Genomic DNA, 22,434 nt, shown 5'->3' with positions numbered 1-22,434 from the left:
GCAGTACACTCGTGTATAGTCGGGCAGGACGTGACCGCGAGAGGAGCCGAGCCTGCCTGACTATACACGAGTGTACTGCGCTCGGTATATGCCGGCGTAGTAGTTCAAACTCAGCGCGGGAAGCGGGGATCGAGCGGGGAGGACACCGCAGAAGGACGCCGGACCTGACGAGGAGGACACCACCGAGGCCGCAGACGGACGCCGAACCCGACGAGGCCGCCGCGCAAGACACCAAAACTGTAAGTACTAAAATCTTTTTTTTTTACAGGAATGCGGGTCCACTTTAGGGGTGCGCGTTATACGCCGGAGCGCGCAATACCTCCATAAATACGGTATATGGTTTTCATTCAGTAAAGTCCATTCTTTCCAAAATCAAATGTTCAAAGCAAATTAAAAACATTCGACTGACATTCAAATATTCAGTTACATAATTCTACTGGTGTATACCCAGCTTTAGCAAACTCCAATAATGAAATCTGTCAAAAAGGTATTTTCCTGGAAGATGAGGTCATCGGATTCCCCTGTATTGTCAGTGTCAGGAATGTCGGGGGCGCGTTATACCAGAATGTTCAGGTTTGGCTGTCACGTTGTCACCTGATCTGACAACAAAAGGAGAATATTTCACTAAACACTCACCTCTGTCACATCATAGCCGTGATTCCTAGGAAGAAAGGAGAGAGCAATGAATAAAGTATATTATAAAGACAAAAACACTGATACATACATAAATCTTATCACATAAACTAGGCATGTTCTGATTTCTAAATACCACTCTATATCCAGTCCTGTAATGTACAGCCACTGTAATGTAGATCCAGGTACATGATAAAATAGTTGGGTGAGAATGGTACACAGTCACCTAAGGCCCCATGTACACGGGACGCTGCTAAACGTACGTTCAGAGGCAGTTGGATGCTTTTTTCAACTGCTCCTGAACTCATTCAATGTTATTTTATGTGACCATGTACACAGTCTGGTTTATTGCCATTTTTAGGCAGTTGCGTTTTCACAGCATTTCTTTGAAAGCAAAAAATTGGGTTCAGACGCAGAAGATTTCTACGTTTCAGACGCCAAACATGACTAAATGTGGCTAAAACCCGTTTGGAGAATACAGAACCAAGTATCAGTTTGTGGTGATAAGTAATGTGTATGGCATTTGTTAATGATAACAGGAAAATCAGTAAAAAAAAAACCCTAGTAGCCAGTAACAATATAGCCCCATCTAGCAACAATAGAACCCCCCCCCCCCCTAACAGAAATGGACCACACAAAACAAAATCCCCCTGGCAGCAACAATAGATCATCACAGCCAGCATCAATAGACTCTCCAGCAACAATAGACCCCTCCCTTACCAGTAGATCTCTCCCAGGAATAACTGACCCCCTGCAAAATAAGACCCACCCCCAGCAACAGTAGGCCCAAACTAGCAAAAATAGACCCTTCTGTAAAAATAGATCCCCTCCAGCTAGAATAGATCCCCCAGCAGTCAGCATCAATAGACCCTGCAACAAACCCCAGCACCCCTTGCCATTACATACATAGAGTCAGTGCTGGAGATGCGGGAACTGCGCTCCCCCATGTTCCTGCTGAAAAAAGCCCTGGATCTCCATAATTTCCAATTTCTTTGGATTTTTAAGTGCATACCTTTGTGTGTTCCTGGACCTGTTACATTCTGCATGCTAGTGGAGTGGGACTCCCTTATAACGGTCAACACTGAGGACAAGGGGGTACTCTTTACGTCTAGAGGAAAAGAGATTTCACCTCCAAATACAGAAAGGTTTCTTCACAGTAAGAGCTGTGAAAATGTGGAATAGACTCCCTGCAGAGGTGGTTCTGGTCAGCTCATTAAAGTGCTTTAAGAAAGTACAGAATATAACTGGGTACTGACATTTACAGGGAGTGCAGAATTATTAGGCAAGTTGTATTTTTGAGGATTAATTTTATTATTGAACAACAACCATGTTCTCAATGAACCCAAAAAACTCATTAATATCAAAGCTGAATATTTTTGGAAGTAGTTTTTAGTTTTGTTTTTAGTTTTAGCTATTTTAGGGGGATATCTGTGTGTGCAGGTGACTATTACTGTGCATAATTATTAGGCAACTTAACAAAAAAAAAATATATACCCATTTCAATTATTTATTTTTACCAGTGAAACCAATATAACATCTCAACATTCACAAATATACATTTCTGACATTCAAAACAAAACAAAACAAATCAGTGACCAATATAGCCACCTTTCTTTGCAAGGACACTCAAAAGCCTGCCATCCATGGATTATGTCAGTGTTTTGATCTGTTCACCATCAACATTGCGATGCAGCAGCAACCACAGCCTCCCAGACACTGTTCAGAGAGGTGTACTGTTTTCCCTCCTTGTAAATCTCACATTTGATGATGGACCCACAGGTTCTCAATGGGGTTCAGAATCAGGTGAACAAGGAGGCCATGTCATTAGTTTTTCTTCCTTTATACCCTTTCTTGCCAGCCACGCTGTGGAGTACTTGGACGCGTGTGCTGGAGCATTGTCCTGCATGAAAATCATGTTTTTCTTGAAGGATGCAGACTTCTTCCTGTACCACTGCTTGAAGAAGGTGTCTTCCAGAAACTGGCAGTAGGACTGGGAGTTGAGCTTGACTCCATCCTCAACCCGAAAAGGCCCCACAAGCTCATCTTTGATGATACCAGCCCAAACCAGTACTCCACCACCACCTTGCTGGCATCTGAGTCGGACTGGAGCTCTCTGCCCTTTACCAATCCAGCCACGGGCCCATCCATCTGGCCCATCAAGACTCACTCTCATTTCATCAGTCCATAAAACCTTAGAAAAATCATTCTTGAGATATTTCTTGGCCCATTCTTGACGTTTCAGCTTGTGTGTCTTGTTCAGTGGTGGTCGTCTTTCAGCCTTTCTTACCTTGGCCATGTCTCTGAGTATTGCACACCTTGTGCTTTTTGGCACTCCAGTGATGTTGCAGCTCTGAATATAGCCAAACTGGTGGCAAGTGGCATCTTGGCAGCTGCACGCTTGACTTTTCTCAGTTCATGGGCAGTTATTTTGCACCTTGGCTTTTCCACACGCTTCTTGCGACCTGTTGACTATTTTGAATGAAACACTTGATTGTTCGATGATCACGCTTCAGAAGCTTTGCAATTTTAAGAGTGCTGCATCCCTCTGCGAGCTATCTCACTATTTTTGACTTTTCTGAGCCTGTCAAGTCCTTCTTTTGACCCATTTTGCCAAAGGAAAGGAAGTTGCCTAATAATTATGCACACACTGATATAGGGTGTTGATGTCATTAGACCACACACCTTCTCATTACAGAGATGCACATCACCTAATATGCTTAATTGGTAGTAGGCTTTCGAGCCTATACAGCTTGGAGTAAGACAACATGCATAAAGAGGATGATGTGGTCAAAATACTCATTTGCCTAATAATTCTGCACTCCCTGTATAGGTAAAGTTGATCCAGGGTAAATCCGATTGCCTCTCGGGGGATCAGGAAGGAATTTTTTCCCCTGCTGTAGCAAATTGGATCATGCTCTGCTGGGGTTTTTTGCCTTCCTCTGGATCAACTGTGGGTATAGAATTGGGTGTATGGGATTGTACGATACTATTATTATTTATTTCTTATGGTTGAACTTGATGGACTTGTGTCTTTTTTTCAACCTAACTAACTATGTAACTATGGGCCAGATCCACAAAAGGGATACGCAGGCGTATCTGCTGATACGCTGTCGTATCCCTGTTTCTATCAATGCGGCTAATTCATAGAATCAGTTACGCATAGATATCCCTAAGATCCGACATGTGTAATTGTTTTACACTGTCGGATCTTTGGATGCAGTACCGCGGCCGCCGCTGGGGGGAGTTTGCATCGTAAACCAGCGTCGGGTATGCAAATTAGGAGTTACGGCGATCCACGACGGTTTTTCGCGTTCGCTACGTCGCCGCTAGTATAGTTTCCCGTCGCAAATTTACACTTTTTTTTTGCTGCCCTAACTTTAGTCAGCAAGTGTATTGCTGTCTAAAGTATGGCCGTCGTTCCCGCGTCGAAATTTAAAAATCAACGTCGTTTGCCTAAGCTGTCCGGGAATAAGGAATTACGCTATGCGCGTCGCCTTTCGATATAAAAATGACGTCACGGCGCGCAAAGCACGGCGGGAGTTCGGAAATGGAGCATGCGCAGTACGTCCGGCGTGGGAGCGTGCCTAATTTAAATGGGACTCGCCCCATTTGAATTGGCCCGCCCTGCCCCGGCCGGATTTAGGATACACCGCCGCAAATTTCCAGGTAAGTGCTTTGTGGATCGGGCACTAACTTGGAAAAATTGCGGCGGTGTAACTTAAAGCGGTGGTTCACCCTGCTGAACAACATTTCAGCATACAATTCGGCATCGTAGCGCGAGCTACAGTATGCCGGTCTTACATTTTTTATCCCCGTACTCACTGTTTAATCGTACCTAGACGATTACGTGTGCCGCGGGGAATGGGCGTTCCTAGCAAGAGGGAGGTTGATTGACGGCCGACTCTGGCACGTCACGCTCCCGAAGACAGCGGAGTAAGGTCTCGGCTCTTCACGGCGCCTGCGCACAGGCTATGCGCAGGCACCGTGAAGAGCCAAGCCTATTTCGGCTATTTCGGAGAAGCGTGACGCGCCAGAGCCGGCCGTCAATCACTTTCGTCTGGATGGACGCCCATTCCCCGTGGGCAGTCGGAATCGTCTAGGTAGGATTAAACAGTGAGTACGGGGATAAAAAATGTAAGACCGGCATACTGTAGCTCACGCTACGATGCCGAATTTTATGCTAGAATAAATTTTTTTTTTTTTTTTTTTTTTTTTATTTGTAAAACAGGGATAAGGCCGCGCGGGCCGACAAGCAAAACATACAGTAGTACACACAGTGCACGCAGTGCATAGAATCACACCTCAACAGAACACATTGCATTAGAAACATTGCTACCTTCCCCCTCGGAAGCCCCCCCGCGGGCCGCCAGCGCCGATAAGGGCCCGCGTCCCCGGGGGAAGGCCCGAAGGCCGCCCCGCGCCAACAGCCCGCGGCGGCCTCCAGGGAAGGGGAGGAGGAGCTCCCCAGCCTGTGGTAAAACATCATAGCAACATGCTCGGACCGCGCAACCGGCCCCAACTTTTTCTTTTTATACAGAAGGGCCCCCAGGTGGGGGTCGTGTAAAAAGGTCAAGGTTAGAGGAACAGAGTAGAGGTGTAGCTCGGAAGAAGGAGAGGGAGAAGAAGAGGGCGGTCAGAGATAGGGAAAGAGAGGAGGAGAGAAGGGAGTAGGGATTAATTCTTCTAGTCGCACGCCCCTCCGTAGGGAGGGGGGGGGGAGTCTCGCATGTAGCGCTCCGCGCCAGCACAGAGCCGGTCAGGGATTGGAGGGCATCCGCCCACAGGTATATGTTCACACGTCCGCTGAGGGCTCTCTATTTTTTTTAATAGGGTGAACCCCCGCTTTAAATCCGAAAAATTAAGTTGCGCCCGGGCTTCGTGGATCTGGCCCTATGTAACTATGGCCACAGCAAATGTGTAGACCGAGGAACCCATCAAAATGACAAAACTGAGCTCATAATATTTCCTCCCCCATGTGCCTCTTCCTCTGACTTCTCTGTCAAGAGCAAAGGCACAACCATCCACCCATCCCCACGTCAGGGTGCTAGGTGTTATCCTGGATTCTGAACTCTCCTTTTGGCCCCACATCCAACACCTTTCCAAAGCTTTCCGCCTCAACCTCCGCAACATCTCCAAACTATGTCCCTTTCTAACCAATGATACCACAAAGCTTCGGATTCACTCCCTAGTAATCTCTCTCCTCCTCCCTCCTCATTGGCTTACCTCTACATCAGTGGTTCTCAACCTGGGGTTCAAATGACGATTTTCCTGGGTCACCAAATCCTGGGCTGTTCCTGATGCCGCCGCTGCTCTCCCAGCAGGGCTGTCCCTAAAGCCCGCAGCCACCCATTCAGTTCACGGCATGGCTGGGGGTCAGCTGACTGGTGAAGAATGTGAAGTGGGAAAAGCTGTAGGAGACCCTATCTCCTGATTTCGGCATAGGTGTCACTGCTACGAGACACCACAAAGTGGAGACACAGTGATTAACACTACCTGTGATTATAGTTGCCATTATAAGTCCCCACTACTATTCTCAGATAAGGCTTGATCAGAACACGTAAGTTGGCTGATCAGAAAATAACCACCCCCCCCCCCCCCCCCCCAGCACTGCCACTCATTCCAACTCTGCCCAGCACTGCCACTGATCCCACCCCCCACCAGAACTGCCACTCGCCCCCCCCCCCCCCCACCAAAGAGTAAGAGAAAGAATAAAAATAGAGCATTCATGGAAGGGAGAGGAAAAGAGAGAGTGGAACAAGAAAAAGGAGAGAAAGAATAAGAGAAAGAAAAAAAAAGACGGCTAGAGAGGGAGGGAAGGGGGGGGGGGGGAACAAAACAAGAAATTAGGATAGCGAGAGCTAAAAAGCAAAGAAAGGAGAACAAAGAGAAACAGTGGCACATCCTAAAATGTACCATAAGGGGTTTTACTGTACGAGTGAAAGGGACTCAGGGAGCGCTAAATGTCCGTGGGTTAGGGGCGCAAATACCTTGTCTTGCCTTGGGTGCTGACAACCATGGCTATGAAAATAATTTTACTGTTAGGGGGTCCCCACAACTTGAGACATTTTATCAAGGGGTCACGGCAACTATAAGGTTGAGAACCCACTGCTCTAAATAGTCTATCCCCTCTTCAGTCCATCATGAATGCTGCTGCCAGACTCCTCCACCTCACAAATCGCCAGGGGCGGACTGACCATTGGGACTTTCGGGCACTGCCCGAGGGCCCCATGCCACTAGGGGGCCCCATCAGGGTTGCCAGGCTCAATAAAACCAAGGACAGTATGTAAAAATCTGTGTTTTTTTGTTTTTTTTTTACACCTGTCCCTACTATGTCTTAAACCGACATGCTTTTGATGTGAAAATCCTGAGATTTTAGCTGCCCTGCCTCTGCACTGCCTCCTGGCGTGGTGGCTATCTGTATGCCCAGGGCCCCATAATCTTCTATTGCCCGGGGCCCCATGGGTTGTCAGTCCACCCCTGAAAATCGCTCAGTGTCTGCTACCCCTCTCTGCCAATCCCTCCATTGGCTGCCACTCACCCCAACAAATTAAATTCAAAATACTAACAATAACTTACAAAGCCATCCACAATTCTGCCCCCCAGCTACATCACTAACCTAGTCTCAAAATACCAACCTAATCGTTCGCTTCATTCCTCCCAAGACCTCCTGCTCTCTAGCTCCCTCATCACCTCCTTCCATATTTGCCTCCAGGACTTCCCCCGAGCCTCTCCCATCCTCTGGAATTCCCTACCTCAGACTATCTCCAAATCTATCCACTTTTAGGCGATCCCTGAAAACGTTTCTCTTCAAAGAAGCCAATTCTGCCTCCACTTAACAACTGTACTTTAATTTTCTTCAGTAGATCATCCCTCACAGTTTTTTACCCTTTTGCATCACTTGACCCTTCCTCCTAGATTAAGTTGACCAGATTTTGAAAAAAGGAAATCAGGGGACATTTTTTTTTGACTAGTAATGGCGTCAATCAGCAACTCTTTGCCCGTCTCACAGCCTGTCAAGTCTTACTTTCCAGACCCCGGCTATTACTGGGTGGAGAGCGGAGGAAGATCACTCTGCCGGGGAAGGGAAGGAGATAGGCTGGCAGGCGGCCGGCCGGCCAGAGACTTGAGCCAAGGCAGAAGAACATGCGAGCAGTGCTGAATGGGCATGCACCCAAAACTGAAGAAATATTCCCTTCTGCTCCGACCAGCAAATGATGACAAGAAAGGGGCTCAGATAATTGAAAAAAATACACCCCCCCCCCCAAGATAGTAGGAGCAGGGGTTTGTAATTCAGAATTTTTATTTTATTTTTTATTCTGCACTGACTGTCTTTAAAATTTCCCCAGCCCCTGTTCAAATCCAATCCAGGGACGAAATTGGGGACAGAATTGTTCCGGGGATAGTGTCCTTAATCCGGGGACTGTCCCTGGAAACCGGGGATGTCTGGTCACCCTATCCTAGATTGGAAGCTCTAACGAGCAGGGCCCTCTGATTCCTTCTGTATGAAATTGTACTGTCTGCCCTAACATTGTAAAGAGCTGCACAAACTGTTGGTGCTATATAAATCCTATATAATAATAATAAAAATATCAGTTTTGTGTGGTTTAACCCTGTAATAAAAATACCCCGTAAAGTTTTGTAGCACCTAATGTTTAACACGCTGAGGGTGGTAAGTTTAGATACCCAGGCTCAGCCAGAAATAGAAATAATAGACAACGCATATCAGTGCACCTGTACCGCCATTATAAGACAGCAAGTGTGTCGCACACCCAGGTAACGTGAGATAAAGACTTACCTGCAGAGTTCTTCGAATACGTGAAAGTTGAGTTTCCTCCTCTTTGTCTCGTTCAGACAGACTCCGATCCTCTTCCTGGTCTGTAGGGAAGGCATGTTGCATGTACCTGCTGGCAGACCCGACTATGGAAACCAGTCCAGTCACCCAGCACCAGTTTGCTGTGGTCACCTATGACCTCCCCAGCACATTCTGTCTGTGCAGTGCAGAATGATGTGTTGCCTGCACTGGGTGACGAGGACCTGATCTGCCTAGAGTACACACAGCTCGGGGCGGGAATACAATCAGCTGATTGCCATAAATATTGATTAGATCACAGTAACCAAGGGACAGTGTGTTCGCCACACCTTGAAGTGACAATTACGCCGAAGACCTGAGCAGGGGATAGAGGTGTGACAGGCAGCATGTCCTCCTAACATAAACAGGACTCTGTATGTACCATGCAGCCTCTGGGTCTGAGCATTGTTCAACAGCAGGAATCATTAACCTGACACTCCACCTTTTTTACCCTAGAAAGTAGAAGGTTCACGTTCAAAAGAAAAACTATCATTAACTTAATGTTTTCAATTTTGATAAATATAGTAGATCATTAAAATAAATCACTGTTCTACCTGCCAAAAGATTTGTGTCCAATCAGTCCTGAGATTTACATAGCCCTGCAAGACAGCATAGTCCCACCTTTTTGTGATGGGAACGAGGGACACCTTTTAGCAAAAATATGTAGACATATGCCACGCCCCCTTTATAAATTATACAAAAAAAAAAGAATATTAAAGGCTCGTTTTTTATTTTCTAAATAGGTTCCTTTAAGCTAGTGCATTGTTGGTGCACTAGCTTAAAGGAACCTATTTAGAAAATAAAAAACTAACCTTTACAACCCCTTTAATTACCACTTCCATACCAGGCACTTACGCACCTTCCTGCCCAAGCCAATTTTCAGCTTTCAGCACTGTCGCAATTTGAATGACAATTGCGCGGTCATGCTACACTGTACCCAAATGAAATTTTTATCATTTTGTTCCCACAAATAGAGATTTCTTTTGGTGATATTTGATCACCTCTGCGATTTTTTATTTTTTGCGCAACAACTAAAAAAGACCAACATTTTTGAAAAAAAATTAAGTTTTTATTTTTTTCTGTAATTTTTTTTTGTAAATAAGTAAGTTTTCTTCTTCAATTATGGGCACTGATATGGCGGCACTGATGGGCACCAATTAGGTGGCACTGATGGGCATTCATAGGCGGCACTGATGGGCACCGATAGGCGGCGCTGGTATGCTGCACTGATGGGCACTCATAGGCGGCACTGATGGGCACACATAGGCGGCACTGATGGGCACTCATAGGCGGCACTGGGCACTTATGGGTGGCACTGATGGGTACTTATGGGTGGCACAAATGGGCACTGATAGGTGGGCACTGGGCATAGATGGGCACTAAGAGGTGGCACTGATGGACACTGAGGGGTGGCACTGATGGCATTGCTGGGCATCATTTTAGCCAGTGCCCATGTTGCCAGTCAGTGCCCATTTGTGGGCACTGATTGGCATTGATTGTGTTACTTTTTTTTATTATTGTTTTTTTTCTTATTTTTTTGCTCTATTGGGCACTCCCTGGTGGTCCAGTGTTGGCATCCGAGGGGGGGGCGGGCTGCGCTGATAAACAATCAGCGCGAACCCCCTGTCAGGAGAGCTGCCGATCGGCTCTCCTCCCATCGCGTCTGTCAGACGCGAGTGAGGAAGAGCCGATCACCGGCTCTTCCTGTTTACATCGTGATCAGCTGTGGTTGGACACGGCTGATCACGTGGTAAAGAGCCTCCGCCGGAGGCTCTTTACCGAGATCAGAGATGCAGGGTGTCAGGCTAACACCCCGCATCACCGATCGCCGCGCTACGTGCTCCCACAGGCGCGCGCCGGCATTAAATCCTGCAGGACGTCAATAGACGTCCAGTCAGGATTTCACAACCACTTCCCGGACGACAATTGCCTATTGACCGGGTGGGAAGTGGTTAAGTCAAAAAGTGCTTTTTTTGTTAACCACTAGTATTCCTTTACACATTTGACATTTGCAATGCAGCCATTTAGAAATTGGATGAAATGTATAGCACTGGAAAACACTTTTTAACAGATAAAAAGTGCATTTTATATAAAACTATATAGATCAGACCCAAAATGGAGGGACAAATGAGGAGGAAAGACTTTGGGGTCAATTCACTAACTTTAACCGCATGCCATAATGCAGTCACGTGACTCATTTGCATAAATCATTGCATGTGGTAAAGTTAGACCATTTAAAAAAACAACGATTATGCTGTATTTACCGCAAAAAGAAAAGTGCTGGTAAATATTCCTTTAAAAAATCTAAAGTCCAATTCTCAAACAGATCAGAGAGCAAAAAAGCAATGCGATATTTATCACCAGGGTTTTGCTGGCGGTATCACATGCGGTATTTGTCAAAAAACAGCGTGGGGTCGTGGGGACCCCCCCTCAGTACAGACCCCACCTTTATCAGTATAGACTCCCCCCATCAGTACAGAACCCCCCCCTCCATCAATACAGACCCCCTTTTCATCAGTATAGACCCCCCTCCCTCAGTATAGCTCCCCCTCAATCGGTACAGACCCCCCCTCAGTACAGACCACCCATCTCCATCAGTACAGACCCTCCTCAGTACAGACCACCCCCCTCTATTGGTACAGACCCCCTAAGTACAGACCGCCCTCCTCCATCAGTACAGACCGCCCTCCTCCATCAGTACAGACCGCCCTCCTCCATCAGTACAGACCCCCCTCCTCCATAAGTACAGACCCCCCTCCTCCATAAGTACAGACCCCCCTCCTCCATAAGTACAGACCCCCCTCCTCCATCAGTACAGACCCCCCTCAGGACAAACCACCCCCTCCTCCATCAGTTCAGACCCCCCTCAAGACAAACCACCCCTCTCCTCCATCAGTACAGACAGTGATTTGATTACACACAGTCCTTGTTAAGCACTGGATGTCATTCCCTTGGTTGGAAGTACTGTATTATTTGCACTTGTCCTACCGATGAGGGTGGGCTATATACTTTATTTATTAATTTGCCCGACCTATGTTAATTGAATAGCCAGCTACCGTCTTTGACAGTCAACGTTTGTGGATTTATAATTTTTATAGTTAAGCACCACATTGCCTGCATTACATATTGTTATAGCATTGGTTTGATAAATCATTTGCTGTACAATTTATATGAGATTAATTCAAAGTCAGATGGGGCCCACACACGGTCGGAATGTCAGATGAAAAAATTCCGATTGTGTGTACAAGGCATAAGCATCCGATCTGTCCGCCGCAATATCGCTGTCCCGCTATAAGGCGCTGATCCCCGTCATTACTAGAAAAATATAAATATTCCATAGTTTGTAGACGCGATACCTTTTGCACAAACCAATCAATATACGCTTATTGGGATTTATTTTACCAAAAATATGTAGCAGAATACATATTGGCCTAAATCAGTGTTTCTCAACTCCAGTCCTCAAGGCGCCCCAACGGGTCATGATTTCAGGATTTCCCTCAGATTAAATGGCCGTGGTAATTACTAAGGCAGTGAAACTGATCAAATCACCTGTGAAAAATAATGGAAAGCCTGAAAACATGACCTGTTGGGGAGCCTTGAGGACTGGAGTTGAGAAACACTGGCCTAAATTGATGAAGTAATTTGATTTATTAAATATTTTTATTAGATATGTTTTATAGCAGAAAGTAAAGTTGTTTATAGCGCAAAAAATAAGAACCGCAGAGGTGATCAAATATCACCAAAAGAAAGCTATATTTACGGGAAAAAGGTATGTAAATTTTATTTGGGTACTGTGTCGCATGACCACACAATTGACAGTTAAAGTAACGCAGTGCACTATCGCAAAAAATGGCCTAGTCGTGAAGGGGGATAAATCTTCAGGAGGGCTGGTGGTTAACCCCTAGCCGACCTGCTCACACAGATATGCTGCAGCAGGTTGGCAGCGGCAGGCAAAACCCCGTATGAGTACATCGGCGCCTTTAAGAGCCGTAGCAGGCGCATGCCCGCTGCGCGGCGGGGAACCGATGCGCATGGGCTGGCGGTTGCGATGACCTCTGGTCACATGCGATCGTGTATGTAAACACACAAATCCCTGTTCTGATAGGAGAAGAGAGACAGATCTGCTGTTCGTAGTAATTACGAACAGCGATATGTCTCCTCCTCCAGTCAGTCCCATCCCCCTACAGTTAGAACACACTGAGGGAACACATTTAACCCCTTGATCACCCCCTAGTGTTAACCCCTTCCTTGCCAGTGACATGTACACAGTAATCAGTGCATTTATATAGCACTGATCGCTGTATAAATGCCAATGGTCCCAAAAATGTGTCAAAAGTGTCCGATCTGTCTGCCGCAATGTAGTAGTCCCACTAAAAATCGCAGACTTCCGACATTACTAGTAAAAAAAAAAAAAAAATGCTATAAATGTATCCTCTATTTTGTACATGCGATACCTTTTGCACAAACCAAACAATATACGCTTATTGTGATATTTTTTTTTTACCAAAAATATGTAGAAGAATACATTGACCGAAACTGATGAAGAAATTTATTTTTTAAAAAGAATTTGGGGGATATTTATTATAGCAAAGGTTAAAAATATTGGGCCAGATCCTCAAAAGGGATACGCCGGCGTATCTACTGATATGCCGTCGTATCCCTGTTTCTATCTTTGGAACTGATCCAGAGAATCAGTTTCCCAAAGATAGGCAGAAGATCCGGCATGTGTAAGGGACTTACACTGCCGGATCTTAGGATGCAGTACCGCATCCGCCGCTGGGGGCATTTCGAGTCGAAATGCCGCTTCGCGTATGCAAATGAGCACTTACGGAGATCCACGAAGCGGTTTAGCTTCGTGAAATCTCCGTAAATACTTACGTTGCAATCGTAAAATTAGGGCTGCTTTTACAAAGTGTAAACTGTTTACACCTTGTAAAAGTAGACCCTTCTTTGCAGCGACGCTGATTTTTTTTTTTTTTTTTTTTCCCTGCCGTATCTTTTTTTTTTTTCCCGACGCAACTTTTTTTACCCGGCGCGATTCACAAAACATGGCGTGACGTAATTTCGCGCTATGCCCGTCGGGAAAATTACGTCACGAGCATGCGCAGTACGTCCGGCGCGGGAGCGCGCCTAATTTAAATGGGACTCGCCCCATTTGAATTGGGAATGCCTTGCGCCAGCCGGATTTAAGTTACACAGCCGAAAATTTCTAGGTAAGTGCTTTGTGGATCGGGCACTTAGGTAGAAATTTTGCGGCAGTGTAACTTAAATCAGAATATTTAAGTTACGGCGGCTCTTTGTGGATCTGGCCCATTGTTTTTTTTCAAAATTGGGACTCTTTTTTTTTTTTTTTGTTTAAAGAGCAAAAAAAAAAAAAAGCCGAAGTGATCAAATACCACCAAAAGAAGGCTCTATTTGTGGGGGAAAAAAATTCTGTAAATGTTGATTGGGTACAGCGTTGCACAACCGTTCAATTTTCATTTAAAGCGACGCAGTGCCGCGTTGCAAAAAAATGGCCCGGTCATTAAGGGGGCAAATCCTTTTCGGGGCTGAAGTTTTTAAACAAAGCTAGCGGTGCTTTAACCACTTCGGCCCCGGAAGAATTGGCTGCCCCAATGACCGGCTATTTTTTGCGATTCGCCACTGCGTCGCTTTAACTGACAGTCGTGCAATGTTGCACCCAGACAAAATTCTCATCCTTTTTTTCCCACAAACAGAGCTTTCTTTTGGTGATATTTGATCACCTCTGCGGTTTTTATTTTTTGCGCTATAAACCAAAAAATGAGGGGCAATTTTGAAGAAAAAGCTATATATTTTACTTTTTACTATAATAAATATCCTCAAAAAATATATAAAAAAACAATTTTTTTCCTTGGTTTAGGCCAACATATTCTACATATTTTTGCTAAAATAAAAAAAATAGCAATAAGCGTATATTCATTGGTTTGCTCAAAAGTTATAGGGCCAGATTCTCATAGAATTACGTTGCTCCTGGGCAGCGTAACGTATGTGATTTACGTTACACCGCCGCAGGTTTACAGCGTAAGTGCCTGATTCTCAGAACTCTTACCTGTAAACTTGTGGCAGTGTATCGTAAACACGCTCGGCGCAAGCCCGCCCTATTCAAATGGGGCGGGCACCATTTAAATTAGGCGCGTTCCCGCGCCGAACGTACTGCGCATGCTCCGTCGGGTAAATTACCCGACGTGCATTGCGCTAAATGACGTCGCACCGACGTCATTTGCTTAGACGTTAACGTAAATGGCGTCCAGCGCCATTCACGGACGACTTCCGCAAACGACGTTGTTTTTTAAATTTCGACGCGGGAACGACGGCCATACTTAACATGGCTTAGGACACCTAGGAGGTAGCCCTAATTTTACACGACGTAACTCGACGGAAACAACATAAAGTTAGATCGACGGGCAGCTCGGACGTTCGGGGATCGCCGTAAGTATTCATTTGCATATTCTACGCCGACCGCAATGGCCTCGCCACCTAGCGGCCGGCCTAGAATTGCATCCTTAAGATCCGACAGTGTAATTCAATTACACCTGTTGGATCTTAGGGCTATCTATGCGTAACTGATTCTATGAATCAGTCGCATAGTTAAGACGGCCGTAACACAGAGATACAGCGCCGTATCAGGAGATACGCCGTCGTATCTCTTTTGAGAATCTGGCCCATAGTGTCTACAAAATAGGGGATAGTTGTATCCCATTTTTATTATAATAATTTTTTTTTTTACTAGTAATGGTGGCGATTTGCGATTTTTATTGTGACTGCGTTATTGCGGCGGACACTTTTGACACTATTTTGGGACCATTGTCATTTATACAGCGATCAGTCCTATAAAAATGCACTGATTACTGTGTAAATGACACTGGCAGGGAAGGGGTTCACCACTAGGGGGCGAGGAAGGGCTTAAGTGTGTCCTAGGGAGGGATTCGAACTGTGAGGGGGCTGGGCTACAAGTGACAGGGCAGTGATCACTGCTCCACGATGACAGGGAGCAGTCCTGCCATAGGGAAATGCCTTGTTTACATTGGCATCACCCCGTTCTGCAGCTCCGTGACACGATCGTGGGACACGGTGAACATCGAGTACGCGGGTCCCGCGGGCACAGTCACAGAGATTGCGGTGGGTCCGCTAGACAGCAGATTCAAAGCAACGTACAGGTACGTTGCTTGCCTGCCCGTGCCATTCTGTCGACGTACCGTGTTTCCCCAAAAATAAGCCCGGGTCTTATATTAATTTTGGCAACAAAAGACCCAGTAGGGCTTATTTTCGGGGTAGGTCTTAATATATTCGCTCTCTCAATGCCTGTCAGGAATCCCCAGTTTGAACAAACTTAAAAATGCCCAAATTCTCTCTTTTACAATAGCACACAATACAGAATGTGTGTGCCCTTACAATGCAACAGTGCTAAACACCTCAGCCTTCCTCCACCTCTCCCAGCCACCAGCGAGGGACCCCAGCCCCCCTCCCTCTGCAATGCTCGAAGCAGGGAAGAGGTGACACCAGCATGTGAGGGAAAAAAAACCTGTAAACCTGTAAATACCTTGTGGAGACTGGAGTATCCATGCTCATGTTGATTGCAGAGGCTCTGCACCGTAGATTCAGTGACCCGCCAAAGCTCTGTGAAGGGAGGGGGACCAAGCTCCCTGCAGACAGGCAGTAGAAGAGACCGGCATATCCATGCTGCATACTGCACACGTTGATTGCAGAGGCTCTGCACCGTACGGTACTTTCAGTGACCCGTCAAAGCTCTGTGAAGGGAGAGGGGGCCCAAGATCCCACGCAGACAGGCAGGAGAAGAGGAGACCAGCGGGGAGATCAGCTGAGCACCGCTCTGTATCAAAGGCACCTGACACCGCTAGAGACACACAGCACACTGCACAACGCCGTAACAGGATTATACCGCGTTTCCTCAAAAATCACACAATCACCTCAAACTAGGGCTTATTTTCGGGGTAGGGCTTATATTGCAGCCCCCCTGGAAAATAGCGCTAGGTCTTATTTTCGGGGTAGGTCTTATTTTCCGGGAAACACGGTATATAGTCGAGTTGACAAGAGGTTAAAAAGTCAGCTTATTTACTCTTACTTTGAACCACCAGTATCACAGTCCTAAAAGCTTACTCTCTCTTACTTACTTTATAAGGCAATACAAAGGTCAGCACGGCGGTTTACTATAATTACATCATTAAAAAAAGAATTCTGTGTACTGCGTTTCGCAGGGCCTTGTTCAATATGTCTATACAGTGGGTGTAAATGGTGTTAGCTTTGGTTTGCCATTTACACTATTAAGTCATTACTGTGGTATGTTTGATCAGGTATTCCGTTTAGGTTTTGCAAACATTGTAATAGTTTCCACCTAAGATCATCACAAATAAATGAACGCAGTGCTGGAGGGAACTAATGGAACACCAGTCCTGAGTAGTTCAACGAACAGTCATTATCTATTGGAATTGTGTTCTCCCAGGAGAAAAGAGATAGATATTGATGGGCTGAAGGTTACAGCTCAGAACTGATCTTGGTGGTTTCATGCTGTCAGAAAAATGTAGTAAAAGGTTATCTCAGTGCTTATGATCGGGATGGTGACATACAAGTGATTCTATTCACACACTGTACTGTACAAAACCAGCTTGTATCTGATGTACAGGGAGATATCATGAGAATGTGACCTTCATTGCATCAGGAAAATCTCACCGTGAGACCAAGGCTTTTTATAGAAAACTAGAGATACAAGAGAAATTTTACTTATGGAGGCCCTATTCACATCCTAACCACTTCAGCCAGGGAACATTTGGCTGCCCAATGGCCCGAGCCACTTTTTGCGATTCTGCACTGCGTCACTTTAACTGACAATTGCGCGGTCGTGCGATGTGGCTCCCAAACAAAATTTACGTTTTTTTTTTCACAAATAGAGCTTTCTTTTGGTGGTTTTTGATCACCTCTGTGGTTTTTATTTTGTGGTTTAAACAAAAATAGAGCTGCAATTTTGAAAAAAGTAATATTTTGTACTTTTTGCTATAATAAATATCCCCAATTAAAAAAAAGAAAAAGCTAATAAGCGTATATTGATTGGTTTGCGTAAAAGTTATAGCGTCTACAAAATAGGGGTAGTTTTATGGCATTTTTATTATTATTATTTTTTTTTTACTTGTTATGGCGGCGATCTGCAATTTTTATCGTGACTGACATTATGGCGGACACTTTTGACACTGTTTTGGGACCATTCACATTTATACAGCGATCAGTGCTATAAAAATGCACTGATTACTGTATAAATGTGACTGACAGTGAAGGGGTTAACCAGTAGGGGGCGGGGAAGGGGTTAAGTGTGTCCTAAGGAGTGATTCTAACTGTTAGGGGGCGTGGCTTACTGTGACACGGCACAGATCGCTGCTCCTGATGAGAGGGAGCAGACGATCAGTGTTGTGTTACTAGGCAGAACAGGGAGATGCCTTGTTTACAAAGGCATCCCCCCGTTCTGCCGTTTCGTGACCAGATCGCGGGACACCGGTGGACATCGAGTCCCCGGGTCCCACGTGCATGGTCACGAAGACCACAGTGGGCACTAGGGGGCAGATTTAAAGCAACGTATATATTGCCTGCCCCTGCCATTCTGATGACGTAAATGTGTATGAGGCAGTCGGCAAGTGGTTAACTGTTAGACTGTTATCTAACCCACAACAGTAAAATCAGTCTGTATATGCAGTAAAGCATGCTTGTCATACTCACTGTGGAACCTAAGGGGTTAATCCTCTGCATTGTGTAAAAAAGGCTGTTTGATCCTGACTTCTCTTATCCCCTTCTTCCACAGTCCCCAATCTAGTATCTGCTGATAGAACAGAGCCTTGAGGGCACTCTGCACACGCTCAGTTTTGTGTGTATTGCTAGAGTGTTTTTTTTTTTTTTTTGGGGGGGGGGGGGTGCATGTGATCAGCACAGGGCCAATCATTACTGTACAGACAGAGGGTCAGGGGTCCTGCAGCGTCATAGAACAAACAGGGGAGAATGAAAACTCCTCATACAAGCTTTATAGAAGTCACAAGACTGCTACAGTATATACTGCTGATAAGGAAAGGTATTTATCAGTTTATATTTACTAAAATAATTGCATTCCCATGTTCTGTGTACTGTGGGAGACCAGATGTAGTGAATACAGGCTCCTGGGTTTAGTAACACTTTAAGCTTAAAAACTCTCAACATCCTAAATCCCATGATTTTCAATGGTGAATGTTCACATATGAGTTCTCATATGCTTGTAGCTTGATGCCTGATGTTCGAAATGCTACTCAAGCTACTTTTGAGACCGATTTGGGCTAGTTGGCTCCATAGAGTCCAATAGGAATGATTATAAATTAGCAAATTAAGTGTTTTTGCAGCCATGTTTTGGGCATTTTGAGCCTGTAATGCCGCGTACGCACGATCGAAATTTCCGACAACAAAATTGTGGATTTTTTTCAGACGGAATGTTGGCTCAAACCTGTGTTGCATACACACGATCACCCAAATGTCTGAAATTCCGAACATCAAGAACACATACGACGAGCCAAGAAAAATTAACTTCAATAGGCAGTGCGGCTCTTCTGCTTGATTCCGAGCATGCATGTATTTTTGTGCGCTGGAATTGCATACACACGATCGGAATTTCCGACAAGAACTTTTGTTGCCGGAAAATTTGAGAACCAGCTCTCAAATTTTTTTCTATGGAAATTCCGACAGCAAATGTCCGATGGAGCCTACACATGGTTGGAATTTCTGACCAAAAGCTCACATCGAACATTTGTTGTCTTAATTTCCGATCGCATGTGTGTTTGTGCTCTTGACAAAGGAAAGCATTAGAAACGTATCATTTTGTTGCAATGTGAAAGGAGTAGAATTTTTGTAAAAAAAAAACCTGGGCTCTTAAAAAAAAAAACTATCAGGGGCTTGAAAAAGGGCAAAACCTCTGCAGCAGAAGGAATTTGCCGTTAAGCCTGTTTCCCGTATATTCCTATGGGCCCATCACTATAATGCCATGCCTCACTGGACAGCAGGAATGGGCAGGAGGTAAGAAGGAGGGGGCAAGATTAAAAACTTCCAGTAAGCCGTCAATGCTTTGCCTGTCAAAACAGCCAGGGATCTACATGATAGGGAGGTTTTAGAGGTTGCTGCTAATGGCTTAGGCACACTAATATGTAGAGTTTGTCTAGCCCTTCCATTCTGTACACCCTTTACATGGGTTGTGTAAGGCCTTGTACACACGAGAGGATTTCCGCTGGAAACGGTCCGCCGGACCGTTTCCAGCGGATAAATCCTCTGGCGGATTTTGATCTGATGGCTGTACACACCATCAGATCAAAATCCCCGCGGAATACATCCGGGGTGACGTGGTCGCGCCGTCGCCGTGACGATGACGCGGCGACGTGCGCGACCCTGGAAGGTGAGTCTGTACAGACGACCGGATAAGTCCGGCGGACAGGATTCCAGCGGATAGATTTCTTAGCATGCTAAGGCCCCATACACACGAGAGGATCCATCCGCTGAAAAATCTCAGCGGATCGGTTTCAGCGGATATATCCCCTGGTGTGTACGTTCCAGCGGATATTTATCCGCGGATATTTCCGATTTCCAGCAGATAAAAATTTGTAGACATACTAACAAATCTATCTGCTGGAATCGGCTCCAGCGGATCGATCCGGTGGTCTGTACAGACTCACCGGATCGATCCGTCCGAACCCATCCCTCGCATGCGTCGTAATGATTAGACGCATGCGTGGATATCCTTATATGACAGCGTCGCGCACGGCGACGGCGCGACACGTCACCGCGATGGGAATTCGGCGCGGATTTTGATCCTATGTTGTGTACGCTCCATCGGATAAAAATCCTCAGAGGATTTATCCGCGGATACGGTCCGGCGGACTGTATCCGCGGATCAATCCTATCGTGTGTACCAGGCCTAAGAAATTTTTATCCGCTGAAAATCTGTCCGCTGGATTTTTATCCGCCTGAATATGTCCGCTAGGCCGTACACACGACCGGATCTATCTGCTGGAACTGATCCGCGGATCACTCCCAGCGGCACCGATATTCCATCGGAAACTAGAAAACGTTCAACAGACTTATAACATCCTGTGTACATGTGTAAAGTGACCTCTGAGAAGCATATACTACCTTTTAGCCGGTGGTGGATATGATAACCCTTATATACTGTATATTTTTGCAGTTCAGACAAAAAAAGGTGCCATGTTAAGAATTAATGTTTGTTGGGTTTATTATAGGATGTATCTGTCTAACCACTATCATCATTATTATTATAGAGGATTTATAGTTGGTGGCACAGTGGTGTAGTGGATAGCACTTTCGCCAAGTAGCAAGAAGGTTTGCTGGTTCAAATCCCAACCATGACACTACCTGCCTGGAGTTGCATGTTCTCCCTGTGCCTGTGTGGGTTTCCTCCCACACTCCAAAGACATGCTGGTAGGTTAATTGGATGCTGTCTAAATTGTCCCTAGTATGTATGAATGTGAGTTAGGGACCTCAGAGTGTAAGCTCCTTGAGGACATGGCCTGATATGAATGTATATGCAAAGTGCTGTTTAAATTGATGGTGTTATATAAGTACCTGAAATAAACAAAATGTATATAGTGCCAACAGTTTACATAGGGCTTTACAATATAAAAAGGGAGACAGTACAGTTAAAATACAAGAGGATTATGAGGGCCCTGCTCATTAGAGCTTACAATCTTATAGGGTGGTACAAAAGGTTATAAATTTGGGGGATGAGCTGATGGAAGTAATAACAATTAGTTGGAGGCTTCACTGAAGAGATGAGTTTTCAGGGATCGCCTGCTTCACGTGGATCCCTGGCTGTGTTGACAGGCAAAGCTTTGATGGCTTAGTGAATATTTTTATTCTTGCCCCCTTCTTCTTACCTCCTGCCCATTCCTGCTGTCCAGTGAGGCATAACATTATAGTGATGGGCCCATACAGGGCCGTCTTCATAGCATCATGGGCCCCTGGGCAAAGTAATGCTCTGGGGCCCCTACAATGGAGACAGTGCAGGTAAACAGAAATCGAGTAGGTAGAAGGCAGGAGATATCTGGGGTGTAGAGGGGTCAGAGTGTTGGGGGGGATATCTGGGGTGTAGAGGGGTCAGAGTGCTGGGGGGATATTTGGGGTGTAGAGGGGTCAGAGTGCTGGAGGGATGTCTGGGATGTAGAGGGGTCAGAGTGCTGGGGGGATATCTGAGATGTAGAGGGGTCAGAGTGCTGGAGGGATGTCTGGGATGTAGAGGGGTCAGAGTGCTGGGGGGGATATCTGGGGTGTAGAGGGGTCAGAGTGCTGGGGGGATATCTGAGATGTAGAGGGGTCAGAGTGCTGGAGGGATGTCTGGGATGTAGAGGGGTCAGAGTGCTGGGGGGGATATCTGGGGTGTAGAGGGGTCAGAGTGCTGGGGGGGATGTCTGGGATGTAGAGGGGTCAGAGTGCTGGGGGGGATATCTGGGGTGTAGAGGGGTCAGAGTGCTGGGGGGATATCTGAGATGTAGAGGGGTCAGAGTGCTGGGGGGGATATCTAGGGTGTAGAGGGGTCAGAGTGCTGGGGGGACATCTGGGGTGTAGAGGGGTCAGAGTGCTGGGGGGATATCTGGGGTGTAGAGGGGTCAGAGTGCTGGGGGGATATCTGGGGTGTAGAGGGGTCAGAGTGCTGGAGGGATGTCTGAGATGTAGAGGGGTCAGAGTGCTGGGGGGATATCTAGGGTGTAGAGGGGTCAGAGTGCTGGGGGGACATCTGGGGTGTAGAGGGGTCAGAGTGCTGGGGGGATATCTGGGGTGTAGAGGGGTCAGAGTGCTGGGGGGATATCTGGGGTGTAGAGGGATCAGAGTGCTGGGGGCATATCTAGGGTGTAGAGGGGTAGCCCGGGCTCAAGGACCAGCTGCTTTGGGGAAAGGGCAGGGGC

General features: G+C 46.1%; 1 protein-coding gene across 1 annotated transcript in view; it reads right to left on the bottom strand.

Moving 5' to 3' along the window:
• LOC120913422 (inositol-tetrakisphosphate 1-kinase-like) overlaps positions 1 to 8,858 on the bottom strand; it is a 49,116-nt gene extending 40,258 nt beyond the window's left edge. Inside the window, exons 1-2 of the mRNA XM_040323339.1 lie at positions 8,429 to 8,858; positions 637 to 661 (exon numbers count right to left, since the gene is read on the bottom strand). Coding sequence (XP_040179273.1) covers positions 637 to 661; positions 8,429 to 8,523 — 120 coding nt within the window. The 5' untranslated portion in view covers positions 8,524 to 8,858. The remainder of the gene's footprint in view (positions 1 to 636; positions 662 to 8,428) is intronic.
• Between the last annotated feature and the right edge of the window lie 13,576 nt (positions 8,859 to 22,434).

The sequence above is a fragment of the Rana temporaria genome, chromosome 9 (genome assembly GCF_905171775.1).
Source record: "Rana temporaria chromosome 9, aRanTem1.1, whole genome shotgun sequence".
Lineage (NCBI taxonomy): Eukaryota > Metazoa > Chordata > Amphibia > Anura > Ranidae > Rana > Rana temporaria.
This window is presented reverse-complemented; position numbering and strand designations above follow the sequence as displayed.